The sequence below is a fragment of the Parasteatoda tepidariorum genome, chromosome 9, assembly GCF_982258835.1.
Source record: "Parasteatoda tepidariorum strain Cologne lab strain chromosome 9, Ptep-v5.0, whole genome shotgun sequence".
Lineage (NCBI taxonomy): Eukaryota > Metazoa > Arthropoda > Arachnida > Araneae > Theridiidae > Parasteatoda > Parasteatoda tepidariorum.
In genome coordinates, this window is record NC_141763.1 from 90,718,609 (window position 1) to 90,741,681 (window position 23,073).

General features: G+C 31.0%; 1 protein-coding gene across 1 annotated transcript in view; it reads right to left on the bottom strand.

Annotated features, from left to right (window-relative positions):
* LOC107437267 (synaptic vesicular amine transporter-like) overlaps positions 1-23,073 on the bottom strand; it is a 95,898-nt gene that overhangs the window by 38,553 nt on the left and 34,272 nt on the right. The window contains exon 2 of the mRNA XM_087152331.1: positions 10,566-10,726. Coding sequence (XP_087008457.1) covers positions 10,566-10,695 — 130 coding nt within the window. The 5' untranslated portion in view covers positions 10,696-10,726. The remainder of the gene's footprint in view (positions 1-10,565; positions 10,727-23,073) is intronic.

Below are 23,073 nucleotides of genomic sequence, written 5' to 3' on the forward strand. Positions count from 1 at the left end.
AAATCGAGTCAATTCTGTTTGATGTTAGAAAATGCAAATTTTTATCAAGAGATCTTTCATAGAACAAATGCAATAAAAAATAAACTAAATAGCGTTTTGTGCTTTTCTCTGAGACACGATTATTATAAATGGCTTGTGTGAAAGTTCATAAATGCACTGAGTGCAGGGTAGCCGTATAAATACGTCTTTAAAAACCACCGTTTCAGGCATCAACATGAAGTGCAAGGAGTCATAAAATGATACTTCTGGGTCTTTTGAGGAACTATTTTAACAGCGGGTATTCTCGGGGTACAGAAATCGTCCATTAGATGTAAGTAGAATATTGAAACTTTTAACGGAGCGTGGAGTCGAGATCATAAGATTGTTTTTTAGAAATAAACTAATCGGGTCAATTCGTTATATTTTCTTATTCTGTTATTGCAGTAGAGGTATTTTGTGATACAGAAAGTTTTCAAAATATTTACTTATATAAAATGTTTATAATTTCAATTAACTTGTTTCATTGACGCCTACCGGAAAGTCTTGCTGTCAGACTGACAGTAGTAGGGTTTCGAGGTTTTTTTCCTCCGTGTAACGCATATGCGGATGAGTTCTGTTGAGGTTGAGTTCGAGATTAGTTAGATAGTTTTGAGTTTCCTGTGCTGGCAACATCTTCTTGTTTTTTATATTTCTTTGAGGTAAATAAAGGTAAGTTTTCAGTTTGTTCTACGTGATATTCAGTCTAATTTACTCTCAACAAATCCCAATATTTGATGTTGAGGTTGAGTTCGAGATTAGTTAGATAGTTTTGAGTTTCCTGTGCTGGCAACATCTTCTTGTTTTTTATATTTATTTGAGGTAAATTAAGTTAAGTTTTCGGTTTATTCTACGTGATATTCAGTCTAATTTACTCTCAACAAATCCCAATATTTGATGTTGAGGTTAAGTTCGAGATTAGTTAGATAGTTTTGAGTTTCCTGTGCTGGCAACATCTTCTTGTTTTTTATATTTCTTTGAGGTAAATAAAGTTAAGTTTTCAGTTTGTTCTACGTGATATTCAGTCTAATTTTCTCTCAACAAATCCCAATAAGTTCCATCAGGTTTTCACTACACGAGGAATGGTTTTTGCCAAGGCTTGACGGCAGGGCACTCATGTTCTGGGTTGAGCTCTAAAGTACAAGGTTTGTGAAGTAGTATTTTTTTTCATATTATAACCGACTTTGAACAGCTAACCCAATTCTGAGTTCACGACTACCAATGTTCAACACCGCAATCCTTTTTTATTTTTGAACCCAATCCAGAAAGCGAGGGAACTAGTGGACGAAGAATTCGGAGAAATGTGCTTTCGTGAAGGACTTTTTGATGGAAGTAATCCGCGTTTGCGTTGCATGGAGAGTAAAAACATGTGAAACTTTCAAGGTTAGCCCGACTCTAACCCATGATCCGTCTATCACTGAGGATATTTTACGTCAACACTGTGGTCGGTGTGGAATTCGTATCGACCAACTGTAGCTGGGATTCGAAGCCGAGTCAACTTATTGGGAGGCAAGCGCTCTATATCCCGGGTCACCACTGCTTGGGAATTGTATATTCAAAGCTGTACACCAAAAAATGGATTAGCTGTTAATGGGTTAGCTTTAAAATCTAAATTATCCTAAGTGGATTGTTGGGACACTCGCCTCACTGAAATAAGTGACCCACGTTTGAAATTCTGCGATGGCTGGTTGCTATGAATTCAGCAAGCGGCTCACACTGACCGCAATAGTGGAGCATTGGTTAGAATCCTAACCAGAGGAGGTGTTAGTGAGTTCCTTTTCCATGTAAAGCAAAATGAGGTTTCGTCCCATTAAATTATTAGGCTAATTTGTCCCAATGCTTCCGCCCAGAGTTCCGTTGTCTTCTGAATTAGATTCAAATTTACGAAGCTACGAAGTTGAACAAATTGTTCATAAATTTATCATCAGACTATTGTAAATCAATTTTTTTAAATCAAAACAAAATGATAAAACTCACTTTAATTTAAATGAAAGTACGGGAGCTGTTTAAAACGTTTTGAAGGTAAAAAGGAAATTTTTAACGGATAAAAGGAAAGGACTTTTAACGGATAATTCGAAAAAGAACGTAGCAATGAAATCATTTTTATTTTGACTAATAGATGGCGTTTTTCATGTAAGAGGATGGGTTTCGATTTGATTCATCTGAAACCCTTTTTTCTTTTAATGGCTATAAATGTTTCAACTTTACTATATAAGATCTATAAGACTTTCGTGTCGTGAGTGAATTCAAAACCCTCTTTTTGTTTTGATTCATTTGAAATTCGTTTTTCTTTTAATGGCTATAAATATTTCAACGTTACTATATAAGATCTATAAAACTTTCGTGTCACGATTGAATTCGAAACCTTCTTTTCGATTCGATTCATTTGAGACCCTTTTTTCTTTTAATGACTATAAACGTTTCAACGTTACTATATAAGTTCTATAAAACTTTCGTATCACGATTGAATTCGAAACCTTCTTTCGATTCGATTCATTAGAAACCCTTTTTTCTTTTAATGGCTATAAACGTTTCAACGTTACTATATAAGATCTATAAAACTTTCGCGTCACGATTGAATTCGAAACCTTCTTTTCGATTCGATTCATTTGAAACCCTTTTTTCTCTTAATGGCTATAAATATTTCAATGTTACTATATAAGATCTATAAAACTTTCGTGTCACGATAGAATTCGAAACCCTCTTGCCGATTCGATTCATTTGAGACCCTTTGTTCTTTTAATGGCTATAAATATTTCAACGTTACCATACAGGATCTATAAAACTTTCGCGTCACGATTGAATTCGAATCCCTCTTGCCGATTCGATTCATTTGAACCCCTTTTTTCTTTTAATGGCTATAAATATTTCAACGTTCCCATACAGGATCTATAAAACTTTCGCGTCACGATTGAATTCGAATCCCTCTTGCCGATTCGATTCATTTGAGACCCTTTTTTCTTTTAATGGCTATAAATATTTCAACGTTACCATACAGGATCTATAAAACTTTCGTGTCACGATTGAATTCGAAATCCTGTTGCCGATTCGATTCATTTGAGACTCTTTTTTCTTTTAATGGCTATAAATATTTCAACGTTACCATACAGGATCTATAAAACTTTCGCGTCACGATTGAATTCGAATCCCTCTTGCCGATTCGATTCATTTGAGACCCTTTTTTCTTTTAATGGCTATAAATATTTCAACGTTACCATACAGGATCTATAAAACTTTCGCGTCACGATTGAATTCGAATCCCTCTTGCCGATTCGATTCATTTGAGACCCTTTTTTCTTTTAATGGCTATAAATATTTCAACGTTACCATACAGGATCTATAAAACTTTCGCGTCACGATTGAATTCGAATTCCTCTTGCCGATTCGATTCATTTGAGACCCTTTTTTCTTTTAATGGCTATAAATATTTCAACGTTACCATACAGGATCTATAAAACTTTCGCGTCACGATTGAATTCGAATCCCTCTTGCCGATTCGATAAATTTGAGACCCTTTTTTCTTTTAATGGCTATAAATATTTCAACGTTACCATACAGGATCTATAAAACTTTCGCGTCACGATTGAATTCGAATCCCTCTTGCCGATTCGATTCATTTGAGACCCTTTTTTCTTTTAATGGCTATAAATATTTCAACGTTACCATACAGGATCTATAAAACTTTCGTGTCACGATTGAATTCGAAATCCTGTTGCCGATTCGATTCATTTGAGACTCTTTTTTCTTTTAATGGTTATAAACGTTTCAACGTCACTATATAAGATCTATAAAACTTTGTGTCACGATTGAAATCGAAACCCACTTTTCGATTCGATTCATTTGAAACCCTTTTTTCTTTTAATGGCTATAAATATTTCAACGTTACTATATAAGATCTATAAAACTTTCGTATCACAATTGAATTCGAAACTTTCTTTTCGATTCGATTCATTTGAAACCTGTTTTCCTTTTAATGGCTATAAACGTTTCAAGAAATATAGAATTGTCTAAGAGTACAAAAATTAATTAAAACTTATTGTAAATTTATCATTTACTATAAGCGCACATTAGTGAGTCTAATAAACTCTCGTAAAATTGGTTTAACATGAAACCTTAATCTCGTCACTTTGAGTCATATTATGGGGAAAATTTTCCGCAAGCTTAATATGATGTTAAATTGAACTATGTTTTCGTTAAATTGAATCACATTATTTCCAACATTTTCTGCAAGCTGAATAGAGTGTTAAATTGAATCCTGCTTCCGTTAAATTGAATCATATTATAGTGTAATCAATTTTAAGAAGTATAATAATAAGGTAAGCAGCTTTACTGAGGTTGTCGCAATTTCTTAATTTTTTTAAGAAAAGATGGTATATATAGTTTAAAATTATAGCTTTGCTTCAAGTATAAGGTATTTAAGTGTGACTTTATTTTTTATCTTTCTGAGCGAAAACTTTGAAAAATACTGTAAATCAATTTTCAAGGTAAATAGCAAGCTCACAAAAATCTTTTTGTCAAAAAAACATTTTAAGATTTTATGTTTAATTCTCTCTAATGCTTTGAATAGTCTCTTTACTTAGCCTTCGGAAAAATGGGAACGGAAGGATATTAATATTATTGTAAATTCATTTCACAACATGTTCTAAATTTCCTAAAGTATGTGCTTTCGGCAGAGCTGTTACTTGTTTCGTAACATAAACAAGGATGTCCTATTGTCGAGTTTGAAATATTATCAAAATCAAATGCTTTCAGTTTTTAAGAAAGTGGCGCTTTTATCGATTATTTTTGTTAAGCCTAATAATTTATACTATTTATTCTAAAAGATTCTTAATTTTGACTTAAACTAATTAATTGGTTTAGGATACTATCCATTGGTTTTCTGATTCTACAAGTTCTAAATTTCTTAAAGCTTGTGCATTAGGTATAATTATTTCTCGATTAGAAATACAAATAAGGATGTTTAATTCCTGACTTCGAACTATTTTTAAAATCAAATTTATGCATAAAATTCTTAGCCTTTCTATTGGTTATTTCAGTTAAGCCTATTATTTGATTCTACTCTGTTTTATTAATTGAATTAATATTCTTATTAATTTATTCTTACGGTTCAACACGCTTTAAATTTCTAAAAGTGAGTGCAAAAGGCAGATTAATTACTTATTTAATATTACAAATATGGATGTTTTGTTCCTGACTTCGAACCATTATTAAAATAAAACGCATTCGGGGTTGAAAAAATGGCGCTTTGATAGCACAATTATTTCTTATATTTGATTCTATTTTGACTTATACTTATTAATTGATCAATAAGGCAGCATTAGTATGAAAATTGATGGAATTTCTACTCTATATAGATTCGTCTTGAGAAAACTCTTATATTACTCGAATGACATTTTACCTGACAGTTTATGGCCATTTATCATTTACGCATCGACAAGCACATAACTGTGACTGTAACTTTGGCTATAATTGTACACATTATTGATATGTATGGAGTAATATGATTCGAAAGTCATTATTATTTAACTTAAGATAATTGCTGATTGCTGAATTGTTCAGTTAAAATTTTGTCAGGAAGAAAAATTAATAGAGAAACTAAAATATCGCCCGCTTTATATCTCAAATTGTAATTGGAAGACGATCTTGTATTTCGCATGAATTTGAAAGATACCGCGGAATAAAATCATTTTATGTGTAAATATTTAAAAAAAAGATTAACGGCGTTTTTAGACATTTTTCCTCTGTCTCCATCCCGTCAACGGTTGAGTTCAGTCAAGAGAAGTGAATCCTCTTAAGAGGAAGCCATACCAGGGGAGAAACCTTTCATCACAAATTGTCTTTCACCTTCATTACTAATTTAAAATTTAAACGTATAGAAAAATGAGTTCAGACAGACCTAGAATAAGCAGTGAAGTTTCAAAAACTGAAAAGAAATTTTTTAAACAACAAAATGGAAGGTAGGTACTTTATTTACGTCACACTACAGTTGCACAATGGGCTATTGGCGACGGTCTTTGAAACATCCCCGAGGATGACCGAAGACCTGTCATCGCAATTTTGATCCTATGCAGAAGGGATAGCTCCCCTGCCTTGGTAGCCTGACAACCAGAGCTCGAAGTTAGGCACTTTACGGCAGAACAGTTTAACGAGGACCGATACCGTGCACTCTAGGTCCCTACGTAGACTTATCAAAGTGCTCACCCACCCGCTTACTGACCGCATCTTGACTTCGGTGCTCTACTGAGAACTGTGTCTTTACTATCAGTCCATTGTTGGACAGAATATCAAATTGGAAATAAATTATGAGAAGTTAGGATAATACGCAATGGAGAACTTCTCTACCAATAATTTGGTTTCATTTTTATAATTTGAAAAAATGTTTTTCAGCAATCGAAATTTCATGCTCTAAGTTTCTCTAAACTGCCTTTTTCTATTATTTTAAATTAGTTTTGGAGGTTAAGGAAAATTTGCGATGAAGAATTTCTCCCATGGTATGGCGTACTCTTAAAGACGCACTCTACTTAAAGACAACTTTTCAGGACCCCTTTCCATTCATTATACAAAGAGACAACTAAGCTATATTTTAATATATTTCAAAACAAGTACAATACAATTAGTTGTTATATATAGATAATGCTGGATTTCTAAATTACTTTTATTAATTTAAAAAAGCTATAAGTTTAAAATTTACATAGTTTTTCACCCAACATGGAAAATTAAATTTTTCAACAAAAACGCGATATGTTTTATTTTAAATCTCATTAAATATGTTTTGTCGGAAATAATCTAAAATTAGATTTTCCAGTGAAAATGTTACAAATCGCTGCCATTATTTCGTGGATCCAATTATTTACCCAACACATTAATCCCTTATGCTTCAATTTTAAGTTTTATGAACAATTAATCAAATGCTTCCTTTTTAAGTTCTTTTGAAAATATTTTTCATAATTCATGCTGGGAAAATGTTTTATTTTTACTTCAAAGATTTCTGTGAATTTAAGGCGAAAGTAATGGATTTATATCCAAGACATAAGACATTTTTTTTCTTTTTTTGTGTATGTAGGAAATAGAGAATAGGAAAAAAAAATATTGAATAGTCAACTGAAATAGGAATCTCAAAAAATATCAATATTCTGCGATACATTTCAATTGTTTCCTGATTTAATTTCTTAAATAAATCGTAAAGTATTTTAGTCCCCCGAATAAAATTTATCAGTAATATTAAAATCAATAATTAATAATACCTACGATATTCACGGCACTATCGATCTGATTATCGTGGGAGCGTCTTCTTAACAAATGAAATAATTTGTTAAGTGATAAAATATGAAAGATTTGCAAAATGCGCTATTTTCCGGTTAGTCGGGTTAATAATTCTCTTATTTTTTTAACTTATTTTTTATTTTATTTAATTTTTTTAAAGAAGACTATTATTATTTTTTATTTTAAAAACCGTCGTTGAACATCTGATCCAAGTTTGGATTTACAACTACTGATGTTCAACTCCGTAGCCTTGTAATTTTGAACCTAATCCAGAAGACAAGGGAAAAACTGGATCAAGTATGGGGAGAAAATAGCCTTCGGGGATGATTTTTTGATGGAACTAAACAGCATATGCGTTACATGGAAAGGAATACCACGAAAGGATCCCACGGTTAGCCTGGTGGATAAGGGGCTCTAACCCATGATCCATATACTACTGTAGTTATTTTAAGTCAGCACTGTGGTCAGTTCGAGCCGGGTACGGAATTCGTATCGACCAACCATAGTTGGAATTCGAACCTGTTTCACATCATTGGAGGGTGAAATCTCTATCCCTTGAGCCACCACGGGTCTATGCTCAGTGCTTAAAAAAATTAAAAAAATTTGTTATAACTCTAAAAAATAAAATAAAAAATTGGCGGAGATCTACATTTTATGGCGACTTTTTGCTTGCGCCCGGCTAACCGAAAAGTTCCCAAAATCGAAAAGCATATTTTTTATTTCGATAGATATCGATAAACAAATTAAAAATAATTTTAATCTTCTCCAGTTTCTGTTTTTCCGAAGTCAACTTAAAAAAACTATCAAAAAAATTCAGAGATTCATCTTAAAAATTGCTTAACAGTATTTTTCGAAGATTTTTCGCCGAGGAAAATAAAAAGCCACTTACACTTGAGACAAAGTTCTCTCTAATTTTAAACTCATACCATGTTGTCTTATGGAATTATCAAGTTTTTAGAACGAGCAAATAGCTTAAATATTTTAAAAGTTACTAAGAATTTTTTAAAATCACTTTATTTGGTGAGATTTTTTTTTTCTGCTAGGTAAAAATTATAAAATATTTGAACAATTCTCAATTTTCACAAATTTTTATAACCTTAGATAATGCGGAGCAAGAGAAAATTTTCAAATATTAAAAAATTGGTTTACAAAGGCTTTTTGTATTTTTAAAAATAGAAATGTTGATTGTTTTTAGCGAAACGTTTTCAGAAATTCATCCTATCATAATAAATATAAAATATATTCAGTATCATTTGTCATAATGATAATGCTCGAGACCAAATCATATGATAGTCAAAAATTACCATAATTAAAAATTTTCTAAAGTAATTATTATTCTAGGTGGCCATAATACTTATTACATTAACTTAATAATCAAATTCAATATTATGGCATTGGATAAATACCATTATAGATGATATTCACGACATTATCGTACTCGTTATTTATGCAGAGTTTATTATTTACGATATATCGTAAAAATATTTAATTTGTTGTTGTAGGTCATTTACCGCGCACTAGAGCTGCACAATGGGCTATTGGTGACGGTCTGGGAAACATCCCGGAGGATTATCCGAAGACATGCCATCACAATTTTGATCCTCTGCAAAGCGGATGGCACTTCCGCTTCGGTAGCCCGAATGACCTGCAAGCGAGATCTATCACTTTACGATAGAACAGTTTAACGAGGACCAATACCGCACACCCTCGGTCCCTACGCAGACTGATCCAAGTGGGTCACCCACCCGCACACTGACCGCAGCCAGTGATGCTTGACTTCGGTGATCTGCTGGGAACCGTGTCTTAACGATCAGTCCACTGCGGGACTAAGAATACTTAAAATATCGATTTTGTAATATCCAAATAATATTATATTTTACGTTAGATCACCTATATCTGCTCGAATGGTAAATACGTATTCTGTTTCACGAAGTTACCCAGGTGATTGTTTCGTTTTTATTTTTTTATTAGTTGTTTGTTGTTGTAGTTCATTTACGTCGCACTAAAGCTGCACAATGGGCTATTGACGACGGTCTGGGAAGCATCCCTGAGGATGATCCGAAGACATGCCATCACAATTTTGATCCTCTGCAAAGCGGATGGCACTTCCGCTTCGGTAGCCTGACGCCCCGAGTACGAAGTCGACCACTTTACGGTAGAACAGTTCAACGAGGACCCATCCCACCCACCCTCGTTCCCTACGCAGACTGATCCAAGTGGTCACCCACCGGCTCACAGTCCACAGCCAGTGATGCTTGACTTCGGTGATCTGCTGGGAACCGTGTCTTAACATTATCTAGACTATTTTCTATTATTAGTTATATCATTATAATTATTCTTGGTAGAATTGCTTGAGCCTATTCCACCAGTTACATTTAAGACAAACTGACCCCATGATAGCCATTGTGCTAACTATAAAGGGTTTTCGCTGTTTCCTGACTACATCACGCAATTACGGGGACATACTCACCCAACCATGGCAAAGCACCCGGCTCAATTCTCAGGGCTCTATCTTTTAATGGTCATGGTGCCCCTATAGAGTTTACGTGTCGCTGGCTGCGTAAGCACGTCGCAGTTTCATCATTTTCAAGGATCGAACTCACGATTCTCAGCTCTGCACCAACAGTGTGAGCGTCCAACTGCGTCACCGAAGTACTCACGCGAATACGGGTAAGCTTTACTAAGAAGACCGTTTTTGAAAGTTATTAATACATTGTTCCTGATGTACCAGATAAGTTCCTTCCAAGGTACCTTTTACTTTATCGTACATTAATGTATCCATTGATTGTCAATATCAATAAAAGTAAGAAGGTGAAATGTATTACTATTTCAACAACCAGAAGATATGAGCAAATGATAGATTGATGAAGGTCAACTGGCCTAATTTAATCTCATACATTGGTCGTCTCTATAATTTATATTATATGGCACACTTAAATATTTGACAAAGTGACTTTCTGAAAATAATTTTATGACCTAATGTCTTGAAGAGCTAAAAAAAACTTCGCTAATTTACAAAACGGTGACTGTCTGAAAAAAATTTTATGGCTTGATGAGCTTAAGCATTGTTGATTTACAAAATTGTTGCTGTCTGAAATTAATATTATGGCTTGATGAGCTAAAGCCTTATTAATTGACGAAATTGCTGATGTCTGAAACTAATTTTATGGCTTGATGAGCTAAAAAGCCTTCTTGATTTTTACTGCAATAGTGCTGAAGTTTATGGTATTACTAGACATTTACATGGTATATTTATAGCAACAAATTAACAGCTACATTTATCTTACCAACAGAGCTCAGTAGCATGTTATCCAGTAGCAGTGCTACAGCTACAATGAGTAGAACCAAACGTCGGGAACCTCTGAATTTCGTCATGAAGTCCAGAATGCAATTACTTTCTGTCATGTCTTGCGTCATTTTGATGTGCGTTATCAGTTAGCTGCTGCTGCTGCAAAAAAAGAGAAAAATAAAAATCCATCGAAAAAAATCGCAATTTTAATGAATCCTAGAAAAATAAACAAACTTAACTAAGCCATTCGAAACATAGAATACCAATTTTAAGACAAAATTAGGAAATTTTTATATTGGCCAGTAGTACTTTTAACAAAGGCCTTTTTATAACGTGTGGCCACTTTTTTTAAAAATTCTAAATTTTTAACCATTTAAAAGTTTGCTGATATTAATTAGGCAAGGTACTTCTTTTAAAGCATTTCTCAAATTAGGCTAAACATTACAATGTTCATTTCTGTTGCTGTTGTTAACGTAGGCCATTAAGGCAAGGGGTGAGATTGTTCTTGTTTTCCAGTGGCTCCATCTATGGCCAAGAATTCGACTTCTGACACACCCAAAAGTCACACCCGTTTATAGGGCGGACCCATTCATATATTCATTTACCCATGGATCGTAATTTTGATCTGAACCAGAGAACGGTCAGTCTCCGAATCAGTACCCCCCCCCAGAGGTATAATTTTTTATGGCAACATGGAGGACTTTGTGACCCAACAGATTTAATCGCCCTGTCAAACAGGCTATCCCGGCCAATGCTCATTTCTAATTAAAGTTATTTTCAGAATATTATAAAATGTTAAAATTAATTATATATTTAGTAAAAAAATAATAATGAAATGTACTTGGTGTGCATTTTCGGCGGAAAAAGTGACCATCAGGTGGCGATTCACATGCATTTTTTCAACCATCATTTGTTATATTTAGTCGACCTGTGTCCAATGACGACCGTCAATTTTACCTTATGCTATAAATTAAAAACTTGCTTAAATTTATTTTTTCGTTAATTATGCAAATTAAACTAGAATAGATCGAGGGAAAGACTTTTAAATTTTTATTACAATTTATTAAAAGCTAATTAAGAGATATGTATTAAGAGATACGTGTCAAACTTTCTAATTCCTAATCTTATGAAAAATCCAGGAGATTGCTCGATAAATATGTAGTTATCTCGGGTTAAGAAGGATTAAACAATTCACTACAAGTCTAGCAGAATATAGTTAAAAAGGATGCAATAAATTTGTATAAAAAGTGTTTAAGGTGCCAAAAATATTTGCTTTTGTTACGAAGTGGTTTGTAATTTTGCTTGCTATAAGCATACATTAAAAATCCCTACAACTAAGACTTAATGCCTGACAACATGTAGAGGATAACCCAGATGAGGTGACGAAGATTCGAATCTCAGCGGTAGTTGGTTGATACGGCTCGCACCGACAGCAGTGCTGACGTAAAATATCCTCAGTGGCAGACGGATGTAACTCTCCTTGTAACGCAAATGCAGGTTAGTTCCATGAAAAAGTTCTCCACTTAGGTTAGTTTGTCCCAATGCTTAATCCAGGAAGTTCCCTTGTCTTCTGGGATGGATTTAAAATTACAAGGTTAAAGGGTCGGACATTAATAGTCGTAAGATCAGAATTGGATCGGCTTTTCAATGCTGGTTATAAAATATAAAAAGCTATGAAATATGCTTTTGCAAAAAGAGTGTTAGTATATATATATGTTTAAACCGAGTTCAGTTATTTTTTGACCTATACAAATTAAATTTATCGTTATTTTATCGCCAACCAAATTCATCGTCATTCGAAATTCTGACAATTTCAAGATTAGTTAGAATATTCAAATTTTAACTGCAGTTCTACGCTAGATGACGCCCTATCGTAGGGCCCCTATTAGTCCTATAACTTCCAATTTTTAATGACCAGTATATGCTGACATCATCGCTTTATTATCAACAATATTCAATCAAAATTCGGAAATTTAGTATGAGAACTGAGATCTTATCTTATGCTATGTGCTGTATGACATTTCAAATTTTAATCATTCCTTGATCGCTAAATATAGAATTAACTTTCGTATTATAAGAAAACAGATTATCTAAAAAGCTCAAATTGTAACTGCAATGCAGGTTTCAAACAAATTGCATGGCGACAATTCAGGTTTAATTTTATTTCTTGCAACTATAACCAAAATTTTTTTGTTATATTTTCGGCGAATGGGAGTTATAGTCCATAGAAATTTCGACTACTTTTCTACTGGCTAAAGTGATCTAATTTCAACAATAAGCTGATAACAATAAACATTCGAATGGATACTAGGTCTGCTCAAAAATAATTTTTCGCCTTCCGAAATTACATCCACATTTCAACTAGTTAGAGTACGAGTAATCAATTTTTAACTGGAGCTTGGTTCATGATATGAAAATACGCTTCACTCGTTTCGCTAACACTGCAAGAAATATCTATCGTCATTTATTGTCAAATAGAAATAGAAATCAATGGAAATATCGGCCACTTTCTGACTAGTTATATTTAGATTGCTAAAATTTCAATTGAAGTTCTGCGTCTGATGACAATACAAGTTACGAGTTTTTCTTAAATTGTGCTCAGGGGATAGAGTGTTCACTTTCCGATGAGGTGAATCGGGTTCGAATCCCGGCGATGGCTGGTCTATACGAATTTTGCATCCGGCTTGCACCGACCCTAGTGCTGACGTGAAATATCCTCAGTGGTAGAGGGATCATGGATCAGAGTCCCTTTGCCTTGGAAGGCTAACCGTGGAAGGTTCTCACGGTCTACCTCTCCATGTAACGCAAATGCGGGTTAGTTCCAGCAAAAAGCTCTCCACGAAGGCAAATTTCTTCCAATACTTGATCCAGGAGTTCAATTGTCTTCTGGATTGGGTTCAAAATTACAAGGCTACTGAGTTGAACATTAGTAGTCGTAAGCCAAAAAAATAGGGTCGGCTGTTCAACGACTGTTATATTGTTAAAAAAAAATTGTGCTAGCAAAATTTTATCACAATTATATCGCCAATCGAAATTTCGCCGGACTTTTCCCTAACTAACAACAATTTTTGATTAAAAAATAAATTAATAATAATGAAATAAAATAATAATAATAAAATAATAATAATAAAATAATAATGATAATAAAATAAAACAATAATAATAATAAAATAACAATGATAATAAAATAAAACAATAATAATAATAAAATAATAATGATAATAAAATAAATTAATAATAATGAATAAAATAACTACGTCTGCTGAATCGCACTAAATTAAAGAAAATAATTCTGATTTTGTCATACGAAAATTGATGATCGGATGGCGAACTTTCGAAATTAACTTCCATCACTATCGAAAATCCCCTAATGCCTTTCGAAAGTAGTGTTCCGTATGTCGACAAAAACAGAATTATTTTTTCTTTTTACTTAGTAATTCCATTTTTGATCTGAAAAAAAGATTAATTTTTCCTTTTAAACTCACTAAAAAAATATTCTTTACAATCTTTATTTTTTCCATTATTAATAATTCTGTTTTTCGTCTGACGAAACAGAATTATTTTCTCCTCTTTAATCTACAAGGAAAAAAAAATTTTTTTTGAAATTTTTATTTTTCCCTAATTATAAGTGATTCTATTTATTGTGTAGCAAAACAGATGTACTTTTGTATTTAGCCATTAGAAATAAGTTTTACTTTATTCTATTATCGAACTATATTTTTAACAGTAATTTCTCACTCAAAACAAAATATGTTAATGTTGGATATGATAACATAATATACTGTTAATGGTTAATTACATAAATCCCTGAAGATATACAAACGATTGTACTATTATCAGTTGATCTAAAAAGAATATTTGCACGCATTTCTTCTGGAATTCTTTAAGAGCCCTTGACAACCAATGCTTATCGAGAATCACAGTGCCATTCGATTCCATTAAATCTTTCTCTGGATTCGTGAATACCAAACGCGTTTGTAAGATTCCAGTACAGTGTTGCTATGCAATAGGAGTTCATTTAAATCTAGGCTCTCTTTTTCATTTAAATTGATATTTTTTTCTTCAAATGGAATGTTTAAAATGTTATTGTTTTTTCCCACCGCATGTTCAAAGAAACAGTTCGGAATAAAAAAAAATGCTTATGTAGAGTTAAGTTGAGTTGTCGTGACATTTTCTTCCGCGCCGATGTGTGGAATGCAAACGATTTCGAATATTATCTGTAGTTTCAAAGAGATGTAACGTTGGAGAGTGGTTAAAAATTTTATTTTTTTTAACTTCTTTTTGAAATTAAAGCTACATATTTTTAAATTCAAAATTTTTGTTTGTAATTGGTTTCATTATTTTGATAATCAAAAAAGTTACATCTCTTGTTCCAATAATTTAATTCCATAAAAATCCATTAAATTCAAATCTAACGAATAAATTTAAATCTAAAAACATTTTTTCGAAGAAACTATTCTTTCAAAAGTATGTCGATTAAAAGTATGTCAATTAAGAAATGGTGGAAAAAAACTTGTTTTAAACAATGTTTTGCGTAAGAAATTAAAAGTTTACTTGGATATAAAAGGTAGATACAAAAAGAAGCATTTTTTCCAGTTAAACAGTGTATTCCATAATGGTCACCTTACTATATGTTTTTAGAATCGTTGAGGATACTCGACAATGGTTGCAAATTATAAGTGAGGGAAAAACAAGAACGATGTCGAAATTTAGCGAATCAATACCGAGGAATAGTTTCTTTTAATCGTTGTATCCCTTCGGCCCAGTTCTGATGTTTACTGTCCAACCAACCTGTGTAATTATTCGTATGATTTTGATAATCGTGCATGTTTTAATTTTACATAAACGTAAAACAGAAAGTTTTTAAACGAGTTAAAATAATAAACAACCCAAAAACCTTGACTTTGAAATTTTAAAAACAGGATGTTGTATAATTATCACTCAGAATGTATATTTTTAAAACCACTGTCAAAATTTCAGTGGGGTCTTAAATTAGCATTCAAGTGAGGAAAAGTACGAAAACGTTATCAAATTTAAAGAGTTCTAATCTCTGTCTCCTCCAGCAATTAAACAGTTTTCGGTGATTTCAGTGAAGCCATACTTAGTAATAAATTTGCAGGTTTTGATAACAGTGTTTTTTTTTATCGGCATGGATGTTCTTTCATTCTCTGTATTATCTGTCCTTTTTGTGGGAACAACGTTGGCCTACCTAATGTGGTGCCCCTTAAAGAGTGGCCAACAAATCTGCCCTAATAAGCCTGAATTGGACGAAATATCTACCCAGGTGGGCACTCGGAAAAAAATATCTTACATTAACAAGTTAAAAATCAACTATTTGAATCGTCATAAGTCTGTAGCGTCCTCTATGTTCACTCTTTGATTTAATTTTCAACCTTTTGTATATACATATTTGTTTTGTGGTGAATGGCATCATGTTTTTTGTTGCTGTTCCAAAAAGTGTAAAATAAATTGCTAGTGTTATTTTCTTATTCCTGTCATCATTTATTATACTTGTTAAAGATTGAAAATTATCGAAGGGAAAATTATTCAGCCTAAAACAGCTCCTTCAAGTCGATCGTTTGCAGAATCTTAAACAGTATCGCAAGAAGGAAAATTTTCAAAATAACCGTTTCAATGATGGCCAAAAATCGAAAACTTAGGCCCGAAATGACCGAAAACTGAAAGCTTTCGGTTAAAAAAAAAAAAAAAGAAAAAAAAAAAAAAAAAAAAAAGGGATTTGAGATAGAATAAGATAGAGATAGAATAAGATAGAGCAAGAATGAGATAGAGCAAGAATGAGATAGAGCAAATCAAGACTATTATGGGGTATGGTAGATTAAAAAAGTATATTATTTAGCGATGAAAGTATATTCTGTTTGTCTTATGGCTATGAAGGCGTTCGAGTCTGTCCCAGTAAAATTGGAATTTAATTTCAGTAAGTAAAATAAAAATAGCGTAAATAACTCTTTAATGTTGAATTTTTTAATTTTTTCCAATCAGAACTGTAAATATAATACCATCTATTAGTAAGCAGTATCAAAGCTTTAGAGCTAATAAATAATTTTATCGAAGAAAAGTATTTCACTTTAGGAAAAACCAATTTGGTGACATTTTTTTTACCTGAAAGAAAGCTATTCAAATCAATAAATAATTTAAAATTTTTACTATTCCAAGCAAATGCACATTTGGACGAGCTTTTATTAAAAATTAAGATATAAATACCTTTTATTTTCTCAAAAATGTAGCTTTTCATCATTAACTGTTTGCGCCATTTTCATAAACAGAGTATAGTTCATAGAAAAATTATGAGCAAAACTTAAAATAACAATCAGAAATAAGAGTTACAAACTCACAACAATTATAAGTTTTTTTTCCAAAAAAATTCAAAAAAAAAATAGCGATTAATTACAAAAGAAAGAAAATTGTGATCGAATTATTGCCGTCACTAATTATACATTTGCCAAATGTTTTTTTAATATTTTGTCCTGGATAGGCTTTTATAAACGCCAGAACTTTTTAAGTCATGAGTTTAAAAAAACGCATCACTTGATGTTTGTTCTCTTCTCGTCCAATCACTTGTTCTCAATTCCAGCCTTCTTTAGACACCACAAAATTTTTTCTTTCTCCAGTATTTATTAAAATCATCACCAAGACAGGAATTAAGAATTATTTAATCATAAAAAGAACACAAAAATACTTTAAAATTAACATCATGTAAAAACATAAGAAATTAAAAGAAGAAGATCAGTCAAGAAAACAGTCAAATACAAGAAGTTCCAAAATTATCGTCTGCTTTTTTTTTCCTTTGATGCTTTCGTGCTCCTTTTTTATTAATACTTATGTTAGCCTGATATTTTATGACTCTTGGATCTCTTTATTTCTTATGGTGTTTAAGTTGATCTAGTTGAAAAGTATGCGGACAGGAAAAATAACACCCGTTTTCCCAAGGAATAAAAATCGCACATTATTTCCTAAGAAACGTTATTTCTATGACAAAGCATTAAAGTATAAGTCTTTAAATGAAATTTCACGTCTTTAAATAATTGCTTGATGCTTGTTCCATTTTAGGGGAAAGTCAGAATTAATTTATTAAAGAAGAATGCGAATACATTACTGGTCGTAATAGTATTATCGTCTGATGCATTAAACTTCATCAACTTCGATTTGAGCTTTCAACGGAGTTCATTAATTAAATAATCTAAGTACATCTTGTTTAAAAAAAATGTCAGCGTTATATTCAACATGATGGGAATAATTGTAGTCTTTTTAATAAAGTCATCAATGTAAAGATTTAAGTGAATAAAATATTTTTTTAAGGTAATTTGAAATGAAAGTCAAATTTGCATTATTTTCTTGACGTAAAATTAGAGATAAAAATACTTCATAATGCAATTTAATATGAACGAAATCGAATTTTACTTTTATTAGAGACATTAAAAAATCAATCGAAATTCGCTTGGTACATATATGACGATTAAGAGGAAACTTTTAAGCAGGAGAGTCCTAATTTTAAAAAGATTAAAGCAAGTTTTATTATTTGTATTGCTACATTGAAGAAAAAACTGAAAAAGTTTTCAAATTGCAAAGATAATAAGGTTCAAAAGCAAAATAGAATGTGAAATTTGTTCTACAACCTTTTTTTAATAATAAACCTATCTAGTATCACTTGCAGTACACAGGCTAAAAAGTAAGGCCCGTTGTGAGCCAAGGAGTTAAAGGAGGTTAAGGCAACATGATTTTGCGACCAACGATATGATTGTTGTGATGTAGTCAGCAATGCGCACAAGAAGCATTACATACCAGACAATCTTGTATCATTGGATCCGAAGCAGTGAGGGCTTCAAGCCGTTACTGAGAATTGAAACTCAGTTCTTTTCAGTGACTGCTCAGTGTCTATAATAACAGAACCATCGTGGCTCAGAGCAAAGTATTCTCGCAACATCAAAATTGCGAGCTATGACCAATAGTTCACAATCCATATGGCTCACGGGAGTCCTGGAGGTTTAGACTTCAAAATTTCATGACCTATTTCCTAACAAGCACCCTTAAATATATAAAAATTCCGAAATATCGACAAAGATGAAGTCAAAATTATACGCATTTGGGGTTAGAAATTAATATGCAAGTGAATTAAAAACAAAAACGCTTCTAAAATCTATCAAATCTTTATTTAGGAAATAGAATAATAACTTTCGTAATAGTAATAACTTGTAGAATAATAACTTTTCAATTACTCAAAATTATATTGGGCTGTCTAACAATTTGAAAAAGTTTTACTTTCTCCTTGAATTTTTAGAAATTCACCATATTTCGATAACGTTTTTGTTTTATTTCCCCCCCCCCTCTTCGATGCATGATTTAATTTTTAATATTAGTTCTTAAAATAAAAATGGAATGTAAATTTCGGAATTTTTAAAGTCAATTTATTTCGTATATGTAAATTTCGGAACACTTTGCATTCAAATATTGTTATCTTTTACAAAACACTTGATATAGAAAAAAAAAGTGTTTTCGCCTTGAATTTTTCATTGACACTCATAAACAGTTTTTTATTTTAAAAATTTTTTTATTTGTTTTAATCTTGAGTTTGATAAAAGAAAATTCTGTAGCCATTACACTGCGCCAAACGCAAACTCAATCATAAACACAATGTAGCAAATCGAGTGATTGTGAAACTAAATAAAAAATACGAAATAAAAGAAAAGACCTCTAGGACACCTATATGCAGGAACCTATAGGTTTCACTTTTACCTGAAGAAGGCAAAATGGAAAATAGAAACATATTCTATTTAATTATTTATTTATGTGTTTGCTGTATTTATCAATTTGATCATACGTTTCAGCTTTAATATCTATATGATAGCGATTTTTTCAATCAAATTATACGTTTCTCCTCTTTTTAATCAGCGTTTTCTGCTTCAGTTTTCAATATGCCGATATATATTCCAACTTATTTCCAACATTTACTAATTTTACGATAAACGTTTCTCAGCGTCACAAAAATTTTAAAATGTTAACATTACTACATTTCCTCAAAGAAAAAATCTTATAAAAAGCGTTTGCATAGAAAAAAAACACAGTTTTATTCATTTAAACCTTATAAAATTCCATTAATTTCATTTAATGCAACAAATGTTATGATTATTATATTGATAATCGTGTAATATTACACTAATAATGATTTTTTGTTATTTGATTTTAGAGTATTGTAAATTTTAAGATCAAACAGTGAATTAACAATTTTTGATTTCCGACACGCTTTTAGTTAATTTTTTTTCTTACTATTTACATTCAATATTTGTAAATCTATCAATATAAAATATTTATATGATATTTATGAAAAATATATGAAAAATATTTATATATTTTTGCATTATAAAGTATACAAGGAAAATCAAACTTTCAGACAAAATTTAATAAATTTTAGGCAATAACAGAAAGTAAATAACATAAATCTAGTTTATTATATTCTATTACTAAAAATACATTTTTTAGAAATCTTTTAATGTGTAATATAAGAAATATTTATATATTTTAAATTTACGAATCATTTTAGGAAAAACTAAATTAATTAAAATATTTAACGAGTTTTTATTTCCTTGTAAACAACGTGCATGTCATTTTATTTCGAAATAGAACTTTCCAAGAATCTATTCATAAATAATTTTTAATCAGCTTATTTAATCAGTAATATTTATCAGTTAATTAATCAGTAATATTTAATCAGTTTCAATATACATGTTAATAGCATTCTTTATAGCCAATTATTTAACATAAATATTATTTCCAATAAATTTTTGTAAATCTAATAATATGCTTTTATTTTAGTATTTCTAGTACACTGTAAAAAATTGCGGATCAAATTACGGTATAAGGTACAGGTGCTTTAGGTGCATGATCTGCAAAATCCATTTTACCATAAACGCATTTCGTTTATTTTATATTAATGTAGTTTGAAAAAATTTTTGTCATTCAATTAATTTGTAATATAATTTTTTATTTTAGAATTTCGAGTGCATTATGAAAAATTTCTGATCAAATTACGGTATAAAGTACCGGCACTTTGAGTGCATCAACTATAAAATCCATTTTACCGCAAAAACCCTTTCATCGTAAAATCCATTTAATTTATTTTACATTAATATTGCTTCTAACAAATTTATAATTCTATTAATATGTAATTTAAAAAATACTTATTTATATTAGAATTTCAAGTACACACAAAACATTCCGAATCAATAAATTACGGTCTAATGTATCTGTACTTTGCTAGTAAAATCCATTTTTACTTCAAAATATTATACCGTAATTTTTACGGTAATATATATTTAATTAGAGTGAGTAGAAATTCTACCGTAATTATTACTGTAAAATTACGTTTTATCAGATTTTTGTTCCGTAACATATACTGGAAAAAAATTAACTTTACGGTAAAAATTACCGGCACCCTGAGAGCCGGTACTTTTTGCCGTAATTTGATTCGGAGTTTTTTAAAGTGTAGGCATGGAGTAAGACTTATTTATGAGTTTGGATTTCTTTGTAAATGACATGCTTTTAAATCGATTACATTTTTCTTAAATTTAAAATAAATATTTGGTAACCTATCTATATGCATTTTAGAAATTATTTAAATATTTTAGAATTATGTATCATGCAAAAAGATGCAATGTCAAACATTGCTTAACAAGTGTATCTGTAAATGCAACAAGTGCATCTAAATGACATGCATATAATTTTTAATCATACATAAATGATGCTTAATAGATATGAAATATTTGAATATCAGATAATATTTAGCATCCTGGATTTATATTTAAAAAAAACTTTAGCTGTGTGAAGAAAGAAAAAAAACCGTCTTGACCAAACAAATTTTTTTTTTAAAATTTCGTTTAAATATTATTTAAAATAATTTTATTGTAAATTTCATTTTTATGTTACTTAAAATAATATTTTTGAAAATTACATTTTAATTGATATTAATATGAGATTAATTTTAAATAATATTATTTAAAATAAAATGGGAGTTCTTTATTGTTTATGGATGCTTTTGAATTAAAGAAAAAAATTAATAATTCAATACATTTTAAAGGAATTTTTTCGCTAATTTATTTCGCTAATTACATGATTGAAAAAAAATATATTGAAAATTGTTGAAATCAAAAAGAGATGTAAAATATTAGTTCTTTTTTACGAGTGCTGATTAACTTGTTAATAATAATGTTCTACTAACAAAGGAGTTATGCAGGGTGTAATGATCAGAAAGTCCTTTTAAAATTCTTTTGTCATCAGTCAAATGGAGTAAATTTCGCTCTTGAGATTCAATTCCTGATAAATGAAGTTTGTGTCAATGGGCTTTCGTTTCGGATTTCAATTTAGGAAATTAAATCGCCTCTTCAAACGACTCATTTGACGCTAAAGGAATTCCTTTAGATTTCTTTTGATCTCAAATCGGTTATTTATGGAACATTTCTTACGATTTCTTATCAATTAAATTGAATTGGATTGAATTCTGAGCTCCATGGAATAATTTACTGTGTATCAAATGGTAAATGTTTTTTTTATCAATTGCGTAATCGTTATTAAGGTAGTATGAGTTCAAAGTAGTGTTAATTCGTATATTCAGCGGATTCGATTCGTATATTCAATACACTGGAATTCTGGGCTCCTTGGAATAATTTACTATGTATCAAATGGTAAATGTTTTTTTTTCATCAATTGCTTACTCGTTATTAAGGTAGTAAGACTTCAAAGTAGTGTTAATTCGTATATTCAGCAGATTCGATTCGTATATTCAATACATTGGAATTCTGAGCTCCTTAGAATAATTTACTATGTATCAAATGGTAAATGATTTTTTTATCAATTGTGTGCTCGTTAATAAGGTAGTATGAGTTCAAAGCAGTGTTAATTCGGATATTCAGCAGATTCGACTCGTATATTCAATACATTGAAATTCTGGGCTCCTTGGAATAATTTACTATGTATCAAATGGTAAATGTTTTTTTTCATCAATTGCGTAATCGTTATTAAGGAAGTAAGACTTCAAAAAAGTGTTAATTCGTATATTCAGCAGATTCGATTCGTATATTCAATGCATTGGAATTCTGAGCTCCTTAGAATAATTTACTATGTATCAAATGGTAAATGATTTTTTTATCAATTGCGTGCTCGTCATTAAGGTAGTATGAGTTTAAAGTAGTGTTAATTCGTATATTCAGCGGATTCGAATCGTTTATTCAATAAGTTGGAATGGTGTGCATATTCAATTCATTGCTATTATACATATATTCAATATATTCGTAATATGCGTACGTTCAAAGTATTCAAAATATTCGTATGGCCAATCTGTTCAAAATGTTCTTGTACTCAAGACATCCGAAATAAAATATACGCTGTTAGAATTTTCATTCTAAAATTATGGTAAAATAACCGGCAGCAGTCTGTCCATCCGTTTAGCCGTAAAGTTTACGGCAAAGAACATTTTTTACTTTAACGGTTTTGAAACC